At 36.6% G+C, this 22,965-nt stretch overlaps 1 protein-coding gene across 5 annotated transcripts in view; it reads right to left on the bottom strand.

Moving 5' to 3' along the window:
* Positions 1-22,965, bottom strand: part of LRRC28 (leucine rich repeat containing 28) — a 167,933-nt gene that overhangs the window by 120,390 nt on the left and 24,578 nt on the right. For all 5 annotated transcript variants that reach the window (XM_045795402.2, XM_087856702.1, XM_045795407.2 and 2 more), the window contains exons 4-5: positions 9,508-9,545; positions 8,236-8,373 (exon numbers count right to left, since the gene is read on the bottom strand). In XM_045795402.2, coding sequence (XP_045651358.1) covers positions 8,236-8,373; positions 9,508-9,545 — 176 coding nt within the window. The remainder of the gene's footprint in view (positions 1-8,235; positions 8,374-9,507; positions 9,546-22,965) is intronic.

Here is a 22,965-nt window from a genome sequence, read left to right as displayed (position 1 = left end):
GAGTAATTATTTAGATTCTTTATTAGTGAAAAAATACGCTAGCTAGTTAATTTACCAGCACTGATGTGGAATCAGTGAAAAGCTGAGTCTCCCTAGGAGGGTAAATTACCCCCAAATTACTATGGTAGCCACCAAGGAGGGTAATAGGGGGTGAAGAGCCATGATAATTTGGGGGAAAGGGGGTACAATAAGATCCTTTGTGTTCTGAGGATTCCCTTTGAGTTGATCTCTGAACGGCGGGCACAATGGAAGAGACGGCAATGAAACCAGGGCTGCCCCTGTATTCCTGGAGCCGCCCAGCATCCCTAGAAACCAACCCAGGAAACACTAATACGGATCACCAATGACCAGTCTGTACCTACAGGAGTGGGACTGGCACTTCTGAAGAAGCACTGCGGCCTGTGCTATCATCTGTCAGATGATGCCAACGAAGTCTCAACGATTGGGGTAGTAAGCAACAGTGGAAGCCCCAGCATGACCAGGCTCCAGTCCTGCTGTGTGCTCCACAGGAAGAAGGCTGGTCTGTTTCTCTTTGCCTCCACATTAGACCAATGAGCACAGAGGTTCCATAACAATTTAGGTGGCAACGGGACAGGGCTAAGAAGAGATACTAAATTTCATTTTGATAAAGCAATAAGAGGCTCAACTGGAAGAAAAACACATTTTAAGAAAAAAATAATAAACCTGACCATACTTGAAGGCTGAGTTTTTGGAACAATTCATGCTAGTTATATGTAGCACGTATTTCTGTGTTTGAGTATTTTATTTTCACAGACGTATGTGCTTTTGTGTGCTTTTGTTATTTTTTAAAACTTTTATTATTAAAGTAACACTGCTTTAGTGTTTTTAATTTGGACTAAAAATCTTTCCTTTTTTGGTACGCAAAACAACTTTTTAAGGATAAAAAAAATTTTTTTTTAAAAATAGGCTGATTTATGTGCCAGATGTAAGCAACATCTTTTCGGACTCCAGTTACGTTCTGTTGTTTGTTTGTTACCACAACCTTCTCTCATGGGAGTTTACAGCAAATCACAAAAGCATCAGTCTTCTGTTGACTACCAGGAGCGAGCGGATGCTTCTAATATCCATTGGCCCTTGTGGTCTTTACCAAAGGGTGAATCACAAAAGGGTCTGGCAAGCAGCTCTGCACTGATGGAAACCTTTCCTTAATATTCCCTTATTTGCAAGTGCATGGTATTTGTCTTCCTAACAAATCACATAATTTTACTTGATCAAGTTAGAAAAAGCCTTTGGAATAAAATGAGTTTACATTTGTTCTGTAACAATGTTCCAGTTTTGAAGCTAGAAGGAGAAGGCAACATACAAATGTTTAATTGGTACGTAATTCATATATAGGAAAGCATTCAGGTTAGCATTCAGACGAGAAATCAAAGAACATGTAATGGACTCCCACTTCCAGACATGACAGGGTCACTGCCACCAGACTTGCTCCCACCAAAATACAATAAAACTACTCAAAAATAGATGAGGGAACTGTGTTCAAGCAACAGACGGGAAACACAGAACTTTGATCCCTGAAGAGGTGAGCCCCATGTTGGGACGTGGCTTTCTGCCAAGGGGTGCACTCTGGGCCACAGCACAGGGAAGTGGAACCCAAGCAGAGCTCAGCAGTCTCACAGAGCAGAAGAGCCAGAGATCCAACCTGGAGAGCTGAAGCAGCTGGAAAATGTAGGCCAGGGTACCAAAGGGGAGAAAACTGTGAGGTGAAGAGGTGCTTAATAAATGGCATACTGGAGAGAGCAAAAGAAGTCAGTGAGCAGAAGACAGATCAGCAGATACATCATGCAACCTTCAGATCAAGAGAAAAAACATTTCTTAGAAGAACAAAGCCTCGGTGACCTGTGAAACAATATCAAACGATTTAATATGTGTGACTAGAGCTCCCAAAAAGAAAGGAAACGGGGCAGAAAAATATCTGAAGAAATAATGACAGAAAACTTCCCAATTTGGGAATCAAGAAAACCCCAACCAGGATATTTTTAAAGTCCTACATTGTGGCACATCCTAAACAAACTGCTAACAAAAGATAAAGAGAAAAATGTTAACACAGCCATAGAAAAAGATATTATATACAAGGTAACAATGATACAAATTGCAACTGATTTCTCATCAGAAACAATGGGGTCAGAAGACAATATAGAAGGTCACCTTCATAAAGTGCCAGAAGGAAATCCTGTCAACAGAGAATTCTATATCCAGAGAAAATATTCTTCAAAAATAAAGACAGTTTTGCATAAAGAAAACTGAGATAGTTCATTGTTGAAGGACCTGCATTACAAGAAATACAAAAGGAAGTACTTCAGGCTGAAGAGAAGTAACACCAGACAGAAAATACATCCACAGGGAAGAACGAAGAGCGTGCGTAATAGTAAATACATGGGTAAAAACAAAGAATATCCTTTTTTATTATCTTGATTTCCTTTAAAGACAATTGACTGTTGCAAAATAGATACTATATTGTAGGGCTCATGACATATAGGAGAAAATACGATAAAAGAACATGAGGGTAAATGGAAGTACACACTACTGGAAGAGGCTTACAATCCATATTAAGTGGTAAAACATCCTAAGTAAATTGTAATAAGGATATATGTGTGTGTGTATATATATGTGTGTGTGTATATATATATATACATATATATATATATCATTATGAAATATATATATGAAAACATATATCCATAAAAAGCCTTACACAAGACTGTTTAATATTACCTGTATTCATCATAGTCCAAAGTTAGAAGAAACCTGTATGTCCATCAAGAGGGAAATAAATAAATGAACCGTATATTCAAATATTTGAATACTACCCTGCAAATTAAAGAACAATGGACTACTGATATATGCAAGAGCGTGGATGCATCTTGAATATCTGACTCCACTTATGTTCAACAGCAGATCACATTAATCTGTGGTCACAGAAATCAGAAGAGTGTTCACCTATGGTCAACAGACTGGAAGAGATACGAGAGTACTTTCTGGGGTAATGGAAATGTTTTGTATCTTGACGAAGATGCTGATTACATGGGTACATACATTTGTCAAAACTCAGAACTGTACATTTGTGCATTTCACTATATGTAAATTTTACCTCAATTAAAAAAAAACTAAGAGAAGACAAAAATATGAAGAACAAAAATTAAAAAGAAAATCAAGAAGGTCTTCAATGATAACTGTTCAAGTTCAATGTTGGGTATATGGGGGTTCATCATTCTACCGTACTTTTGTATTTCAAATTTTCCATAATAAAAAGTTTTTTAAAAACAAAGGCAATGAAAAATGTATTAATATATTCATATTAATGTATTGTATAATGTATTATTAATACACAATAATATATTGTATATTTGAATTTGCTGAGAGTAGAACTCGTGTTACTTAGTTTCACTGTGGTAATCATTTCACACTGTAAACATATATCAAAAATCATGCTGCATACCTTAAAAATATATGATTTTTATGTGTGAAATGTAAGATCAAAAATAAAAATTTTAAATATCACGGTAAAAAAAATAAGCCAAAATATTCATTTAAACTTTTCCTTATGGTATTTGGATACAAACCTACAAAACCCATTGCCAAATAAAATACAAAGTTATTAAAATAATAATTTTTTAAAAAGGGAATGGGGCCTGCTCAAAAAAAAACAGTGCTTCAAGATTCCAAAGTTCTTATACCATAAACCATGACTTCAATAATTTTATCCAGGAAGATTTTTTGAGTGATTATTTATTCATCTTGGAACCAAGTTAAATCCGTATTATTAAATTAGCCTTATCTTTCAGGCCGGGTTATGGACTAAGTCAGGAAGATATTTAAAACAGGTATATCGTGAACCTTCCTTCAGTCCAAGGTGCCCGTCTGTCAGAATTCGCTGGAGCCCATGCACAGATGACTCAGAGCTACCACTAGGGTGTTCTCTGGCCAGTTCTCTGCTGCCAGTATTCATATCACTGGGGCTGAGGCTTTTTCTACAGAAGGCCGCTGCTCTACCACATGTGTGTAGGGACAGCAAGCACCCCCTCGTCTAAGCAACTCTGAACCAGTACTTTTTGGGAGCTGAGGTTTAAAGGCTTAGGCCCCTCAACACTTAAGCAGGATGATCCCTTGTGTTTTACACAGGATTAAGCTCTCCGTGCCCACTGTGGTGGTTGGTGGAGGAGTTCAGTGCCACCCCAAAATATGCCACTCTGGCATACTAATTATTTTGAGTCAAAGGCGCTGAAAACGGGCAGATGCAAGAAGGAACTTTGACCTTCCCTTTTCTTCCTAAAAGCATGAGATAAAAGTCCCATGTAAAAGTTGTCTTCCCTGTACTGGGAGGAAGGAAGACATTATTATCACCAGAGGTGGAGAGTAGAGACCAAGGGAGATCTTAACAAACCAACCTTGTTAAACTAACCCTCATGTTCCTAGTCGCTGTTTCACAATTACCTGCCCTAACCCAAACCCCTTTGTCTTGTCACATTTTCACAGCTACTACTCTTTGTCCAACCTAGTGTATAGGTGTTTGGCTTTAACTGCTCCTTTAGGTCTTCATTTTTCTGATGAAGCTTCCTTTGCACACGTAAAAATTACTAAATAAAATTTGTATACTTTTCTCCTGTTGATCTGTCTTATGTCAGTTAATTCTTGGGCCCAACTGGAGACCCTAAGAGGGCACAGGAAAAACTGTACCTCCCCTACACGGGCTTACTAACACACTCTAAGCTGTCTCTACATTCCTGTCTCCTGTCACCGCTTCACACCAGTGTTCTCTGTTCCTCCCAAAAAACCACCTGTGCTGGGGTGGGGGGTGTGGGTGTAGGCACATCTAAGAGAAAGGGTGCAAAGAATGTTGTAAAGAGGGAAAAAAACAGACGACAGAAGGAACCACTTTACAGACATACTACTGACATATTACTGATCATGCTATTGGTAACCTGGACTTCCTACTACTAAGAAGAGCTTTTGCAACTTCAAAGTATTAATAGTTAAGTAAATAAGCGAGTTCAAAACACCATTAATCCTATACCCCAGAATGGCTGCTTTAAGCCTTCAGGGCAGCATTGTTACATGGAGGTCTTTTGGTTACAATTCACAGAAGCCAACTTAAGAGCTAGCTTAAGCACAAAGCCTATGGGCCTGAAGGACACTGAGGACACAACCAGTGATTGGGATACTAAAGAAAGTCTCTGCCTCCCCCCTGGGTTGCTCAGGCGGATGAGCGTCTGCCTTCAGCTCAGGTCATGATCCTGGGATCGAGTCCTGGGATTGAGTCCTAGCATCAGGCTCCCTGTTCACTGGGGAGCCTGCTTCTCTCTCTGTCTGCCACTCCCCCTGCTTGTGCTCTCTCTCTCTGTCAAATAAACAAACAAACAAATAAATAAATAAATACAGAAAGAAAGAAAGAAAGAAAGAAAGAAAGAAAGAAAGGAAGAAAGACTCTGCCTCCATCTACTCTCTGTATATCTGCTTCATCTTTCTTCTTTTTTCTGTTTCCCAATCCACGTGGCTATTTCCCAGCACCTCGTCAGATTACAGAGCATTGTGCAACAGCCTGGAGAGAAAAAGAGACTGATTTTCTTTTTCTCATTTCTCCTGATGTCTCTTACTCTCTCTCCTTCTCCCCCACTAGCCTCTTCCAAAACTCCCAGGATAAGAACTGTTCTACCGGATCAGCTACCTACACCAGCACCAATTAACTGTAGAGATAAAGCCATGTCACAAGGTAGGAAAATGGCAGTACATTCAGTCTAACAGAATGGGGGAAAGGGGTACCCCAGAAAATGGGTCCCAGTCCATATAGCTGGTACCAGGTGGGTATTGGCAGACGACTCAATAGAACCAACCATATGACTCATGAATGTGTTTGCAAAACTGTTGAAAACACTGGCCCTTCTTCACAGCAACAGGTACATACTCATAAATACCAAACTGTGTGCAAATTTCAGGGCATTCATGAAACCCCTATAATTCATTCTTAGATCCCAGTCTTAAAACTCTCTATATATGCATCTAGATTTTTCAAATGTTGCAGATTTTTTAAATATTGGTATAAAATTTTTCAAATTTTAAATATTGAAAATGAAATCATATTCAAAGGTTTTCAACCACAACAAATGCACATAACGAAACATTAAGTCTTTCGAGGGAACTGGTGCCTGCTGTCATCAAACAGAAGTAACACAGGAGTCCCTCACATTTTTGTTTTTGTTTTTTTACTACACTTAACAATACTTTCCCATTGTATATGACCAACATGACCAGACACTTGGGCGATATGTATCCAGCCCCTCAGCCATTCAAATCATAACATATGAAATTACCTCATAAAAAGATAAATAAAGTGAATCACATAATTAGTAAGGTCTAGTCTATTGCTACTGATGATGGCCTAGAAAGAAGAAAATCTACACACGGCTCAGTCAGAAGTTTCTACTCAAAATACAGCTATTACTGTATATAATTTTACCCAAATCAGGCAAAATCAAACATATACAACAGACAAAAGCAATGGAAATAAAACCAGTAGTAAATGCTTAAAATCTATTATGCAACAGGTGAGATATAAATTAAAAATTAGATGCAAGCAGTCAGAAAACCTATACCCTTTACTGGTTATTAGGAAGCAGTCAATGACATTAGTAGCACATCCTTAACCTCTAAGAGTATATAATGGAAGGAAATGACCACATTCTACCACAAAATGCTCTTATATTACAGGAAAAAACAGAATAATAGAATACAAAGAACAATGGTTTAACAGAATTGTATTTCTCATATGCTCTTTAAATATATATAAAAAGGGACTTCTGAATACAGTATTATATCCATATATCTTGATTTTACAGTAGATCTTGTAAAAGTTTCATATATGAGAATATGAAAACCCAAAGTATTATCTTTGCTGATAACATTTCCTAGGCGCTTTCCAAAAGAGAATCTAATTTCCTGCGTATCTGAATATATAAACTTGATGAAAGCTAGAATGATAAAACACCACAGAGCCTGATTACATACAATAAACTCTAAAAGAAAGATCAGATTCCTACACCATATTGAAATTTTTTGTATTAACTATCTTTGGAAAATGTAAGACAGTAATTATATAAGGTTAAAGAATTTTTTAAGCAGAGTCAATCACTGTACTATTTTTGCAAACAATATTGAACCTATATTATTAAGGGCGGCACATAAAGTCTAAAAATTAATAAGTTGCTGTGTCTCACTTAGACATGTTTGTACTTGAAAGAGTTTAGAGAAAGTATTTTTTATGTCACAAAGAAATATTACAGACTTTTTAATTCATGGATTAAGCATGAGTAGTTTTTACCATTCTCATGTGAGCCTGAAGTTCCATGACAGGTAGTGATCTGTAATTTTGGTTGAGTCACGCATTTCACCTGGTTACACTAAGAGACTGGTTGGTGCTCCTGAGTTACTAAATAGAAATAATCTTCGACAATGTGACATCTGCATTTTTCTCTGCTCATTCTTGACTGCAGAGTAACTTTCATATAATACTTAAGGCACAAGTTTTTTATTTTTTTAACATACTTCACCTTTTTTTTAAATATGGGAAATGACATGTGACAGAATTCGCAAATGTGTGGATTCACAAAAGAATACCCCTTTATGCCCCTTGTAAGAGAGTCAACAGGTTTAATGGTAGCTCAGGAGAATGCAGAATTTCAGTACTATGCATATGTACATCACATTCTAGAAGGATGTTCAGTAGGCAGAACTGATAATTAGTTCTAGGACTCAAACTTAAATTCTGCTATGAAATTCTAGTCAGATTTATTAAATCAAAGCTAATGTACATCAGCTACCTCACTAGAGAATGACAGAAAACACTATTTCCTTTTGGGGTACTAAAATGATTACATCATGCAAAGTTCATCTAAATTCTCTTATGTAAAATATTCAGAACTGAGTTACTTTTTTGTACAAATATTTCACCAGAGGAGTGACTTGAAGGGGCACTGATCGCAAAGCAAAATTGTAGTAATTGTAGCTAAAAACATAAATGCCACCTTCTTATGTCCACATCAGGTAAAAGACCCTTAGACACATTTCACCCACATTCCTTAGTTCCATCTTCAAACAAATGGACCACCCCAAATCACAAATATACCCAAAGCTCACTGCCTAGACACACAGTGACAAACAGAAATAAAAACAGATATGTAAATAGACAAGAAACTATTCTGTGCTACAGACTATGATTACCTGGAGGTAGGAATTGCAGTTGGTTATTAGCTAATCGAAGATGACGTAAAGCTCTCAGACGACCAATTTCTGGGCAAACAATTTCTAAGGCATTGTCACTAAGATCCAAACACTGGAGTTTTACGAGGGATCCAATGGCTTCAAAGAGAAAAGAAAGGTAAAGGCAAAATTAATTTGACCCACGTGTTATGACAAATCTTTAATGCAAGTACTGCTAATTAAAATATCTTTTTTTTTTTTAAGATTTTTTATTTATTTATTCGACAGGATAGAGACAGCCAGCGAGAGAAGGAACACAAGCAGGGGGAGTGGGAGAGGAAGAAGCAGGCTCATAGCAGAGAAGCCTGATGTGGGGCTCGATCCCATAACGCCGGGATCACGCCCTGAGCCGAAGGCAGACGCTTAACCGCTGTGCCACCCAGGCGCCCCTAATTAAAATATCTTAATATCCCTGCTTCTGTTGTGCAAATAATAAAAACATAGATCAAAGTAAATTTTATAGGAGTGATAAGACTTCAGCCTTGATATAAAATATGATAAGTTAAAAAGCACAAATAAAAAGGTTACAGTGTAAAGCATTGCTTGAATACATAAATGATGAAATGATATATAAGGTCTTTTTGTCTAGCCAAAATTCTTAGCTGGATTTATTAAATTTAAAATTTAAAAGGGCACCTGGGTAGCTCAGTCAGCTGAGTGACCGACTCTTGATTTTGGCTCAGGTCACGATCTCGGGTTTGTGGGACTGAGCCCAGTGTTGAGCTGCACACTTGGCAGGGAGTCGGCTTGAGATTTTCTCTCTCCTTTTCCCTCTGCTCCTCCCCTGTACACATGAGCATGCGTGCACACGCTCTCTCTCAAAATAAATAAATAAATCTTAAAAAAAATTTATCATTTTGGGGTGCCTGGCTGGCTCAGTCAGTGGAGCATGTGACACAATCTCGGGGTTCTGAGTTCGAGCCCCATACTGGGTGTACCAAATACTTAAAAAATTATAAAATTAGATCAAAAAAAATAAATATCTTTCAAATTTATCATTTTATTATTTACCTAACAATTTATGCAACAATAATTTACCTAACCACTACAACCATTTTAGACATATTATATTCAATCAAAATTGTTAACTGAACTTACTAATCTTCGAAACTAATAAATTAAAGATGCTTTATAAGTAAAATTCCATAAAACTCCAATCAAAATTTGTTCTACTATTATAAAGGAAAGCATAAACTATGGTACCTCCCAACTAAAAACTGAAAGTGGACTTACCTTCTGGAACCACAACTATGTTATTTGAGTGAAGGTACCTGGGGGAAAAGAAGAAAAAAAAGAAAACAAAAGACAGTTGCTATCATCCAGTGCTTCTGCCAGGTAACTAATCTGTAAAATGCTCACACAGAAATTTATCAAGTATAAAGGGACCAAAGCTTTCTATCGTACCCTACTCTAAGTATATGACATTGCGGTCATCACAGTTAACTAATACCTCGAGAATGATATTTTATGCTGGAATTGCAAATATTAAACCTATTTGTTATTTTAAAATAAAAGCATGCACAACCGCAATATTTTGAGGTATTTTTTTAAACTCAAAAAACAAATTACTAGTTTTTCTAGTTCATTTTAAAGTATTCAGGTTTTCAGAAAAACACGTATTGCATAAAGAAAATCAACACTTATTATGTAAATGAAAATGCAACTTTCAATTTCTGAAGGATAACTTCACAAAATAAATCAAAGCTATTTCCAGCTAATACGCTGACTGAGAACCAAGAACGGAGAGATTAAATACTGACCATTTACATTATCTGTAAAAATACTCAACTGTCAAGCTACATAATTTATTTCACAGCAAAAGGAATCTCATAAACAAGAATCAAATTCTTCTCTTAAAAAAAAAAAAAGGTTACCCCCGCTGACAAGTCCAGACAAGCCTAGTAAATAACACTTTTCCCACTGAAGTATCTTTAGCGCACTCTGGTGGAGACTTTATGCCATCAACAGTCGCCAACTATTCAGAGCAGAACAACAGCGACTACTGGAAATCATACAATAATTTAAAAATAAATTTATATCACTGATTTTGAGACGAGAGACCTGGATATTTTTATATTTTCAAATCTATCATTGTATTTGTTATGCTTCATGACTCAATCTTCATAAAGTATTTTTAAAAGAATATCGAAATTTTTTTCTACATTTTTAAGCCTAATATCAAATGTTTTAAAATGTCACTAACACAAAATAAGAAAGACACAAAAGTAATACATTTAAGATTATTTAATGCTGCTTTAAATAGATTTTGTGAAGGTATTAACCTGCTGGGTCTAACACAATTTCAACAAGTATTCCATTCTATCATATATTTTATTCCTTGCATTGTGTATATAAAATGCTTTCCTGTTTTTTAAGCATGAATTTTAGGAAGGAATACCTAGCTGCTTTATCAGACCACCCTAAAATTTCTTTGTGCCAAAACACCCTATGTAAATAAGTGTGCAAGCACACACGCATACATATACACATATTTGCATTTGTTACACACAAGCCAGGGTGCCTGGACACCAAAATAAAGAGACAACTGATTTTTCAGTCACCCACAAAATATTTGCCTAAACTCAAGTTCTACATATGCAAAAGGACCTTAAAATGGATGCCCAAATCAAAACACGAACTACGGTGCTCACTGTTACAAATGAAATCAAAAAGTGTATTTGAACACATTAAATTTACCTACATTAAAATGAAGATGCAGTCTACAGAAAGAATAGAATCTTCCCAATCCTAACTACAAAACATAGGTGCGCAGGACCATCCCTACCAACTGAAACACCATCTCAACTCAAGCTAATTCTGATGTGCAACTGATAAAGAATCATCGCTGGTGGGACGGATCAGAGAACAGACTCTGCAGGAAGAATGAGTGCACCTCAGTAGCCATGTGCCCAAGGGAAAATTACTCAGCTTCTCATTTCCTAATCTATAGAAGGAGGAATAATAACACCAACGACATCAGAATATTGTTAAGGATTAAACGAATCAATAAATGTAAAGCTCTTAGAACAATCAGAGGACCATGAATGGCCCTGTTATTGTTATACTTGTTATAGTTATTGTGAGTCATCTACAATCAAAGGTTTAGCAATTTTAAGTCACTTCTCTTTACTTGTTTTTTGTAATCTCAAAGTAGCTGACATGTTGGTGTTTCAATGTAACTAGTTTTCATCACGTTCTCCTACAGTGCAGGAGCTTTCATTCGTTGCCGGCAGGAATGCAAAACAACACAGCCACGTTGGAAAGTAATTTAGCAGTTTTTTAATAAAATTAGATACGGACATTTACTTAATAGTGATATGTCAATGTCAGTTTCTTATTTTTGACAAATGTATCATGGAATTTTAAGATGTTAACAATAGGAGAAACTGGGTGATAGGTGTACTAGAACTCTGTACTCTCTTTACAACTTTTCTGGAAATATAAAATTGTTCCAAAATAAAGAAGTTGTTTTCTTTAAAAATTAAAAGAACAGGGCTTTTATTTCCAGCCATAATGGAATAATAGGGACCAGGATGGAATTATAGGCTGCTATAAGCAACAGGAAAACTGGATGGAATATATGAAACAATTATTTTCAGATATAAAAAACAGGAAATTAGGATTATGTTACCTGAGAGAGAAGAAACAAGGCAAGCCACACAATGTCCCTAGCTTTCTATCTGGAGGCAAACTGTGAACTGGGGTACATGAATGGAATTCCAAACAAAGTATGTAAGTCTCACTGAGTTATGGAGACACAAGTCAGAATTCAGGGAAACTGAGGCACCTGGAAGTTGTGGGATAGTGGGGTGGAGTTCTGGAGGAGAGGATGCTATAGGAAAAAAACAAACAAACAAACAAAAAACAAAAAACCTTTAAAAATTTAAGTAAGGATCCTTTGACTCATTGCTGAATTCTAAAATGTAGCCTAGGCAAAAAGTGACTGAAAACCTATCAGCTGAGTGGTCCACAGAGCTCATTCAGGGCTGGAGGCATTTAAGTTTTGAGCAGCAAGTGTACCAAGTCCTTGTTGATTATTTGGCACATTCAAATCAGATCCTATAAAGGCCATGCCCTAGTAATAGGGCTAAACTACCCCTGGAGTAGAGGGTACTCTAGACCTGTGAAGTGTAAACAAAAGCCATGAAAGGATCAAACTAAATTGCAAATAACCTCCTGACAGAATAAGGCACAAGAAAAAGAAAGACAATAAAGTCTAGAGACTCAGCAATGTAAAACTTGTAAGGTCCAGCATCCAATCAAAAAGTATTAGACATGCCAATAAATCAAGAAAATGTGACCAATAACCATGAAAAAACAGTCATTACCAGCACATCCAGAACAGAGACAATAAAATCAGCAAAGAAGGACATAAGAACAACTATAAGAAGTATATTCAGGCTTTTAAAGCAAAATATGAACAGAGCAAGAGAAGTGTTAAGGTATGAAGAAGAACCAAACAACTTTTGCAATCAACAAAGTGAAAGCTTCACTAGGTGGGGTTAACAGCAAATTAGACATTGAAGACAGAGAAATACAATTTGTCCATACTGAAGCACACACACAAAAAAGATTGAAAAGAACTGAAAAGAGTGTCAGTGATTAAGGGAAAATATTAAACAACCTAACAAACATGTAAGAGTCTTGGAAACACCAGAGAGAGGAGTATAGAAATAAGTATCTGAAGAAATAATGTCAAAAAATTGCTAAATTAGATGAAAGCTATAAAGACAAACCCAAGAAGCTCACTGAATGTCAAGCATAAGAAAAAAGAAAACCCCAAAGTATATCAAAATCAAATCCCTGAAAAACAGTGTAAAAATAAAAATCTTCAAAGTAGCCTAAGGAAAAAAACATACTACATGCAGAGGAACAAATATAAGAATGATAGCAGATGTCGCTTCAGAAACTATGCAAGCCAGAAGACAATGAACATCATAAAAGTGCTGAAAGGAAAAAAAAAAAAAAGACATCAAGAATTCTAATTCCAGAAGACCAAAACTTCAAAACTATGAAGATGAATGTAAAACAAAAACTGTAAGACTTTCAGAGAAAAAACTAATGTGATATTTTTTCTTACAGGAGAAAACCTTCAGGGCCTAAGGCTAGACAAGGAGTTCTTAGAATTGACACTAAAAACATGATGCATAAAAGCAAAAATTGATAAACTGGACCTCATCAAAAGGCAAAACTTTTGCTCTGCAAAAGAACATAAAGAGGATGAAAAGACAAATTACACATTGGGAGAAAATATTTGTAAACAACATATACAACAAAGAACTGGTTTCTATAATATTTAAAAGCTCTTAAAACTAAAAATAAATCCAAACAGAAAATGAGCAACAGATAACCGAAGATAACAAAAGATACAGATAACCAATAAATACTTGAAAAGATGTTCAGTATCATTAACCACTAGAGAAATAGAAATGACAGCCACAATGAGAAACTAGAACAATCACATCTTGCTGAAGGAGAATGTAAAAAGTTGCAGCCAACCTGGAAAATTATTTAGCAATTTCTCAGGAAACTACAAATCCAGAGCAAAATCGAAAGAGTAACGACCTCCAAAAATTCTTTTACATAAAATCAACAAGAATATTGGCAAAAATGGTAAGAAGCTTATGTACAAAACTGGAAATTAACCAAAGTGATACAGGGAGGGTATATTTAAGAAAAATGGCAAAATCTCAATAAGCACAGTGAGCTGTGAACTTTGGGGCATTTTCACTTCCTCTAATTCTATCCCTCATGCTCCAGCTCTACAGAAGCATGGGAAAAAAAACAAAAGCAAAAGCAAACAAAACAACAAAAATCCAGCCCCCAGTCAAAGTGAAAAGCAGCAGCCTGGCTAGTACCTGAAGGGACAGAACCAGGGTAGAGCTCACTCCCAGAACTGTCATCATTTGACATCATGGTTCCCTGGAAGACCACACTTACAAAGCTGTTTTTAATTTGATCTGACTAGAAACTTGCCTTTTCCCCAGCTGAAACAAATTATGGGTAATTGTTTAACTTCACAGCCACCTGAGCCTATAGATAACAGCTGGAGCAAACAATAGACAATCAAAAACCTTAAATGGAAAAGTTGGGTAAGATGTCCATAGGAGCTCTGAAAAGCTCTGGCATATTTCTGGGAATCTAGAAGGTCTAAGGCGGGTCCAGAAATGTGCAAATGCTCAGGGAAGAGCTGAAAAGACCCTAAGCAATCACCTGTGCTGAACTCGAGGTTCCTACATGAGAAAGCGAAGGCTAAGGAAGTTGTCAAATACAGGCTGAGAGGCGGAGGCCCGCCACCATACAAAAGCAAAGCTCCTCGGCAAAGACTGCGAGACTTACTGGATTCAGGCAGCTAAGGAAATCTCTGCCTCATCGTTAGCTGACCACAAAGGTAACTGAGAAAATACTTTAAAAATAATAATAATAATAATAAAGGAAAAATAGGAAGTGAGAGAACTCTTTCAACTCATTCTATGAGGCCAATATTACCTTGATACCAAAACCAAAGACATCACAAGAAGACTACAGACCAATTTCCCTTATGAATACAAAAGCAAAATTCCTCAACAATATACTAGTAAGCCAAATCTAGCAACACATAAAAAGGATTATATACCACGACCAAATGGTATTTACCCTCAATGATGAAAGGTTGGTTCGTTCAACATACAAGCATCAATCAATGTAATACACAATAACAGAATAAAGAAAAAACGTATCATCTCAATAGAAGAAAAAAAGACCATTTAACAAAATTAAACACCCTCTTGTGCTAAAAACACTCAAGAAACAAGCAGTAGAAGGGAATTTCCTCAATTACATAGAGGGTATCTATGAAAACTCTATAGCTATCATCATACTAAACACAAAAGACTGAAAGCTTTCCCCCTAACATTAGGCAGGAGCAACACAAAGATATCTGGTCTTACCACTTTTACTCAACTTTCTATGCGATAGCCAAGGAAATTAAGCAAGAAAAAGAAACAATAGGGATACAGATTGGAAAGTAAGAAATAAAGCTATTGGGGTGCCTCGGTGGCTCAGTTAAGTGTCTGCCTTTGGCTCAGGTCATGATTTCAGGGTCCTGGGATTGAGCCAGGTCGGGCTCCCTGCTTGCAGGGAACCTGCTTCTTCCTCTCCTCCCTGCTCGTGCTATCTCTCTCTCTCTCCCAAATGAATAAATAAAATCTTTAAAAAAAAAAGAAAGAAAGCTATCTTCATTGACAGCTAACATGATCTTACATATAGAAAATCCTAAGGAATTCACCCAAAAAAAAGTTAATAAATGAGTTCAGCAAGGTTGAAGAATTAAAGATCAACATACAAAAGTCACTTGTATTTTTATATACTAGACAATGAGTAATTCTAACATGAATTAAGAAAATCATTGTATGTATAATAAAATCAAAAAGAATAATAAGGAATATTTTTAACAAAAGAAATTCAAGATTTTTACACTGAAAAGTATTCAATGTTCAAACAAAAAAATGTTGAAAGAAACTGAAGACCTAAACAGAAAAACATCTCACATTCATAGATTAGAAGACATAATATTAAGATGGCAACACTCTGCATATTGGTCTAAAGATTCAATGCAATTGCTATCATCAATTGCAGATGACTTTTTTCTTTAATAACTTGACAAGCAGATGTTAAAACCTGCATGGAAATGCAAGGGACTTGGAATAGCTAAAACAATTTTGAAAAACAAGAATAATGTTGGAGGAATCACACTTCTCAATTTCAAAACTTACTATGAAGCTACAGTAATCAAGTTTGCATGCTACTGGCAAAAAGACCTATAAATCAATGGAATAAAATTTGAGAATCCAGAAATTTGCCCCCATGTCCATGGTGAGATGATTTCTGACAAAGGTGCTGAAACAATTCAATAGAGAAAGAGTATCCTTTTCAATAAATGGTGCTGAGATATTTGGACCTGCACATGCAAAACAGAAGTTAGACCTTCACATTGCAGCATATGTAAAAATTAACTCAAAATGGATCAAAGACCTAAATGCAAGAGCTAAAATTATACAACCTGAGTAAGAAAAACAGTTAAATTAAATCTTCACGATGATGGATTAAAAACAGTTTCTTAGATATGATACCAGAACACAAGCTGCCAGATAAAACATTATCAAGAAAGTGAAAAGATTAACCACAAAATGGGAGAAAATATTTGAAAAGCATGTATCTGATAAAGTATCAAATATATAAAGCATTCAAATATATAAATTACATATCTCAAATATATAAAGCACTTAAATATATAAAGCTATCTCAAATATATAAAACAAATATGTAAAGCACTCAAATATATAAAGAACTCTTATAACTCAACAATAAAAAGACAAATATCATAATTTAAAAATGGACAACAGATTTGAATAGACATTTCTCCAAAGAAATATACAAATAGCCAGTTAACCCATGAAAAGACATCATTAGTCAAAAAATACAAATCAAAACTATGATACCAATTCACACCTACTAGGTTGACTATAATCAAAAGGGCAGAAAATAACAAATGTTGATGAGGACAAGGAGAAATTAGGACCCTCATATTGTTGGTGGAACTGTAAAATGATGCAGCTCTGGAAAACAGTTTGACAGTTCCTCAAAAGGTTAAACAGAGTTAGCCCTGCAATTCCACTCCTAGGTATAAATCCTAAAGAACTGAAAATATACATTCATACATAAACTCCTACATGAATGTTCACACCTGCATTATTCACCATGGCCAAAATGTGTGAACAACTCAAATGTCTATCAGCTAAATATTGGATAAACAAAGCATGGTATGTTCATGCAATGGAATATTACACATCCATAAAAAAGAATGAATTCCGAAACACGCTACAACATAGATGAAGTCTGAAAACATGCTATCTTAAAGCAGCAAGACCTAAAAAGCCACATATTGTATGACTCCATTTACATGAAATGTCCCAGACAGGCATAGCCATAGAAATAGAAAGCAGATTATTGGTCATGAAGGAGTTATTAGGGATTGAGGGAAGGGAGGAATGAATGCTAAATGGGTTTCTTTTGAGGCGATGAAAATGTTCCAGAATTAGATAGTACTAATGGTTGCTCAACCTTGTGATTATACTAAACACCACTGAATTGCATACTTAGAAGGGTGAGTTTTATAGTATGGGAATTATATCTCAACAATAACAAAATGAAACATATAATTAACATATGACTCAGCAATTGCCATCTTAGTCACTTATCTCAGAGAAATGAAAACTTATTCACAAAAAAACAAGAATACAAATGTGCCAAGCAGCATTATTTATTACAGATAAACACAAAACCACCAATATACCCTTCAATGGGTAAAAGGTCCAAGAATCTGCATCACATTCATACCATGAAATAGAATTCAGCAATAAAATGATAAAATAATAGAGATGGAGAACACAGTAGTCTTTGCCAAGGTTTGGGGGACCGTGGGAAACATGACTATAAAAGGGTAGCTCAAGCAATCCTTGCAGTGATGAAGGTACTCTCTCTACCTTGACTATGGTAGTGATTACACAAATCTACACATGTGATAAAATTGCACAGAACACACACACACACAAATGAGTATAGAGAAAATGATGAACACTGAGTAAGATAATACCAGTGTCAATTTTCTGGTGCTGATCTTGTACTATGTTTATGTAAGACGTGAACAGTGGTGGAAACTAGAAGGATACACAGGATCTTTCTGTATTATTTCTTACAATTACATGTGGATCCAACATTATCTCAAAGTAAGACATTTAATTAAAAAAAAGATGGAGAAATAAAGACTTTATTCAGGTAAACCAAATCTGAGAAAATAATACAGGAATTAATATAAAACAACTTTTCTCATTTTAAATTTCTTTAAATTAACAATCTAAACTCTAAATTAAAATAATGCCTTCTTCGGTTTAGTCTGTCAGCTCCAAATCTAACTTCTATGCCTGCTAGAGCTGGATCCTGTCAACTCATCTCCTTTGTCAACTGGCCTAATGTTAGGTTGTCAAAAGAGGGCACTGGAGTGACTCTGCCAGATGACAGTAGCATGAAGGCCCTCCCTTCTGGGGCCAGTCCCCCTTCAATTGTTTACTTAGCACAGGAGCCAAGGCCCAGAAGTGCTCACCTCAGCAGCCCTCTTGGAAAACCTCAAGCCACATTCTCAAACTATGAACTCCCCACCCAGCTCTGCAGCAACTCTTGGCTGCACCGTCAGGCCACACTCATGGAGCGATGTACCGCTACAGACCAGCTTCAGCCAGCCTCAGGCAACGGTCTTACCACCGTGTGGCCACTTCTCTGGTAGTTCTGCTCACACTGCAGGCAACTGCCTCCCCACTAGCCAGGCTGCTTCTACAGACCAGTTCCAGACTACCAAAACTCTCCTGCAACAGGGAGCTGGTATCACAGAGCAGCTCCAGCCTAAACCATCTGGCAAGCTCCTTTACCACCAGCCGGCTGTATGTTCTTCTGGCAGCCAGACCTCCACTGAAGAGGGCTAAATATCGGCCTAGGGGATGGAGCACTCCTAAGTCATTAGTCCTTTCACTGCCTACTTTCCCTCAGCCCAGAAGTAATAGCTGCTTTTTGTACTTACTAATTCTGAATACCATAGAGTCCTCTTATTCTCTTTTAGTAGCTAATAACATTTTACTAGTCAACAATTCTTTAATTTTCCCTATTTAAACTACAGATATGGTTTCTGTCTCCTAACTGGACCCTGACTGACATACACACGATATGTACATATATAGGTATACTGATGGATACACACAAACATACACATATGTAAGACATACAACAGCACAAAGAATGAAGTACTGATGTAAGGTTCCTATGGTACATGTGAAGTGGTATATTACGTGAAGGTAGATTGTAACAGGTTAAAGACGCACAATATAAACCTTAAAACACTGAAATAGAGTTAATAAGCCAATAGTGGTAGTAAAATGGGATCCTACATGGCACGAAAATAATTTTAAAGAAAGAAAGCAGGGAAAAAATAAATAACAGCTGAGACAAATGGAACACAAGTTGTAAGATGGTTGACTTAAACTCAATCATATCAGTAATCACATTAAATGTAACATGATCTAAACAATCCAGTTAAACAGCACAGCTTGTCAGATTGGTCAAAAATCAAAGAATCAACTAATGTTGACTTCAAGAAACCCACTAGAATTACAAAGACACAGAGCAGTTAAAAGAAAAGAATGCAAATTACAATTCAGTACAGCAAAATAAACTCCTACTGGACTGATCCTCTGTCAAATAACAACTAAAATGCTAACAAACGCACACACACACACGCACACACACACACACACACACGACTCTGAGGCACTACAAAGTAAACAAAAACAAGCCAATTCTGGCTAAGAGTCTAAACTTAGAAGAAGAAATGGCACTGGGTGAGTTTGAGTTTTGTTTTGTTTTTTAAACAGCATTTAGTTTAAGGTAGGGTACAGACAGTTACCATGCAAAGCAGCAAAAGCTCTGACAGAAAACTTCAGTCTTACTAGCCTACAGAACAGGAAGACAGAGTTCAGGGCAACCATGACCACTGGCAAGTAAAGGGAGAATACCAGAAAAAAAGACCCGGGGAAGGGGAACCCCAAATTCTATCTCTAAACTTTGACTAATCAATGGCAAGCCCAGAACGATGCAAATATAGAAAAAACTCCAGCTAAAGGTAAAAGAACTGCACAGAGATTTCAGCTGCCCTCCAGGAAACAGTTTACTGCTTGAGTCAAACCAGGTAAACTGCCCGCTAAAACAAAAATCTCTACACCCTTTGAATGAATATATCAGATTCCAATCTCCAAAACACAACATTCCCAATGTCAGGATATAATCTAAAGTTATTCAACATATGAAAACACAAGAAAATGTGATCCATTAGCAACAATAACAAACAATGGATATCAAGCTCAAGAGGACCAAGATGTTGGAATCAGCAAAAAAAATTTATGTAGTTATTACAGCTATACAGAGTAATCTAAAGTAAAATATGCCTGTAATATAAAGATGGGAAATTTCAGTAGGAAGAAAGGAAGGAAGGGAGGGAGGGAGGGAGGGAGGAAGGATGGACAGATGAATGAACAAATGAAAGACAGGTCTAAAACTGAAAAAATTACTGGATAAAGCTGAATAACAGAATGAATATGACAAAGGAAAGAGTTAATGAACTTGAAGAAAGATCAATATAAATGATCTAATCTAAAACGCAGAGAGAGGGGTGCCTGGGTGGCTCAGCTGGTTAAGCATCTGCCTTCAGCTCAGGTCATGATCCCAGGGTCCTGGGATCAAGCCCCATGTCAAGCAGGGAGCCCACTTCTCCCTCTGCCCCTCCCTGCAGCCCCCTCCCCCCCCCCCGCCCTGGCCTGTGCTCTCTCTCTCTCTCACTCACTGTCTGAAATAAATAAATAAAATCTTTAAAAAAAAATAAAATGCAGAGAGAAAAAAGACTGAAAGAAACATGAACAGTGACTTAGAGGAATGTAGGATAACATCAACAGATGTAACATATGTGTAAATGGTGTCCAGAAGGGAAAAAGGGAATAGTGCATAAAAAATATTCAAAGAAATAATGGTTGAAAATGTATCAAAATTGGGAAAGGACATAAATTCACAGATTCAAGAAGCTCAGCAAACTCCGACAAAAATACAAACAAAATTATACCAAGGTACATCATAGTGAAATTTCTGAAAACCAGAAAGAAAATCTTGAAAGTAACCAGAGAAAAATGATATATTAATACATGTGGAAAATTATTAAAATCCCACTAACTTATTATATATAATATACATAATTATATATTATTCATTTATGATTTATACTATAAGCATATATTTATATATTATTTCTTGTGTAATATATATGTTATATATAATTAATTACATATCTATTATACAAAAATACTTGTAAACGGCTCAAAGAAAAACACCGTCAAGCGTGAATGCAACCACCACTGTATACAGAATACAGTTTGGAGTATTACTTTGCAGTCTTCTTCATCTTCATGATTGTTTCACTTTTTTGCCTGAAGACCTCAAGAATTTTTTCCTTTAAAGTCTGAAAAAGGCTCTGAATAAATTCCACACCCATTACTAATAAAAATTCTTAAGAAAGTAGGAATTAATGGTGTGGTAAATAGCCTCCAAGATTGTCCCCGTTGATCACTACCAGGCATTTCGGCCCTTGTGTAATAGCCTCCCCTTAAGTCTGGGCTTGACCTACTGACTTCTTTCTAATGAACAGAATATAGTAAAAGGGATGGGATGTCACTTCCATGATTAGATCAGAAAGAGACTGTGGATTCTGTCTTGCATACCCTCTCTTGCTCCTTTTTTCCTTGTACTGATGGAAGCCAGCTGCCATGTTGGGAACAACACTACAAAGAGGCCAACTGGCAACGTACTAAGTGAGTCAGTCCTCTGGCCAAGAGCCAGCAAGGAACTGAGTCAACCCTCAGACCAACGACCTGAGATTAACTGAATCTTGCCAACAACCACATAAATAAACATAGAAGAGGATACTTCTTTAGTTGAGCCTTCAGGGAAAACAACAGCCCTAGGCAACAACCTTGACTGCAAGCCTTGAAAGAGACGTTGAGGCCAAGACACCCAGCTAAGCCAAGCCTAGATTCTAGATCTTCAGAAAATATGAGATAGTAACTGTTTATTCTTTTAAGCACCCCTACCCACAGTTTAAGCCACTACATTCCGGATAATTTGTTAAGCAGCAATAGATTGTTAATACAAATGGATATTACTTAACACAACAGAGTACATATACATTAATTGTAAAGCCAGTATCTTTCTTACTGGGCAACACTGGAGGCATTCCCACTAAGGTCAGAAAGAAACAAGGATGCCCACTGTCTCAAGGACAATTTCACACTGTTCTGGAAGGACTAGCCAATGTGATGAGACTAGAGAAAATAATTAAAGGCATAATCAGAAGGGGGAATGAAGCATGAGAGACTATGGACTCTGAGAAACAAACTGCAGGCTTCAGAGCGGAGGGGGTGGGGGAATGGGATAGGCTGGTGATGGGTAGTAAGGAGGGCACGTATTGCATGGTGCACTGGGTGTTATATGCAACTAATGAATCATTGAACTTTACATCAAAAAATAAATAAATAGGGGCGCCTGGGTGGCGCAGTCGTTAAGCGTCTGCCTTCGGCTCAGGGCGTGATCCCAGTGTTCTGGGATCGAGCCCCACATCAGGCTCCTCCGGTAGGAGCCTGAATCTTCCTCTCCCATTCCCCCTGCTTGTTTTCCCTCTCTCACTGGCTGTCTCTCTATGTCAAATTAATAAAATATATATATATATCCAAAAAATAAATAAGTAAAAATTAAAAATTAAAAAAAAATAAAGGCATAAGGTTTAGAAAAAAAGAAACAACATTATCTGTATTTTCGGATATGAGCATATACCTGAAAAACCCTGAGGAATCAACCATAAAACTAACTCAAACAGTAAGATTTCAGCAAGGGAGCAGGATATAAAGTTAACACATGGAAACAAAACAGTGCTTGTATATTCAAAAAACAACTACATAAAAGAGGTAATAGGTAAGAAAATTCATTTATAATAGCAAAAACTATATATCAAATGTTTAGGAGTAAACATTAGAAATATTCAAAACCTATATGAAGGAAACTGTGAAG

Source organism: Ursus americanus, chromosome 28, assembly GCF_024610735.1.
Source record: "Ursus americanus isolate L20-20 chromosome 28, mUrsAme1.1.p, whole genome shotgun sequence".
Classification (NCBI taxonomy): Eukaryota; Metazoa; Chordata; class Mammalia; order Carnivora; family Ursidae; genus Ursus; species Ursus americanus.
This window is presented reverse-complemented; position numbering and strand designations above follow the sequence as displayed.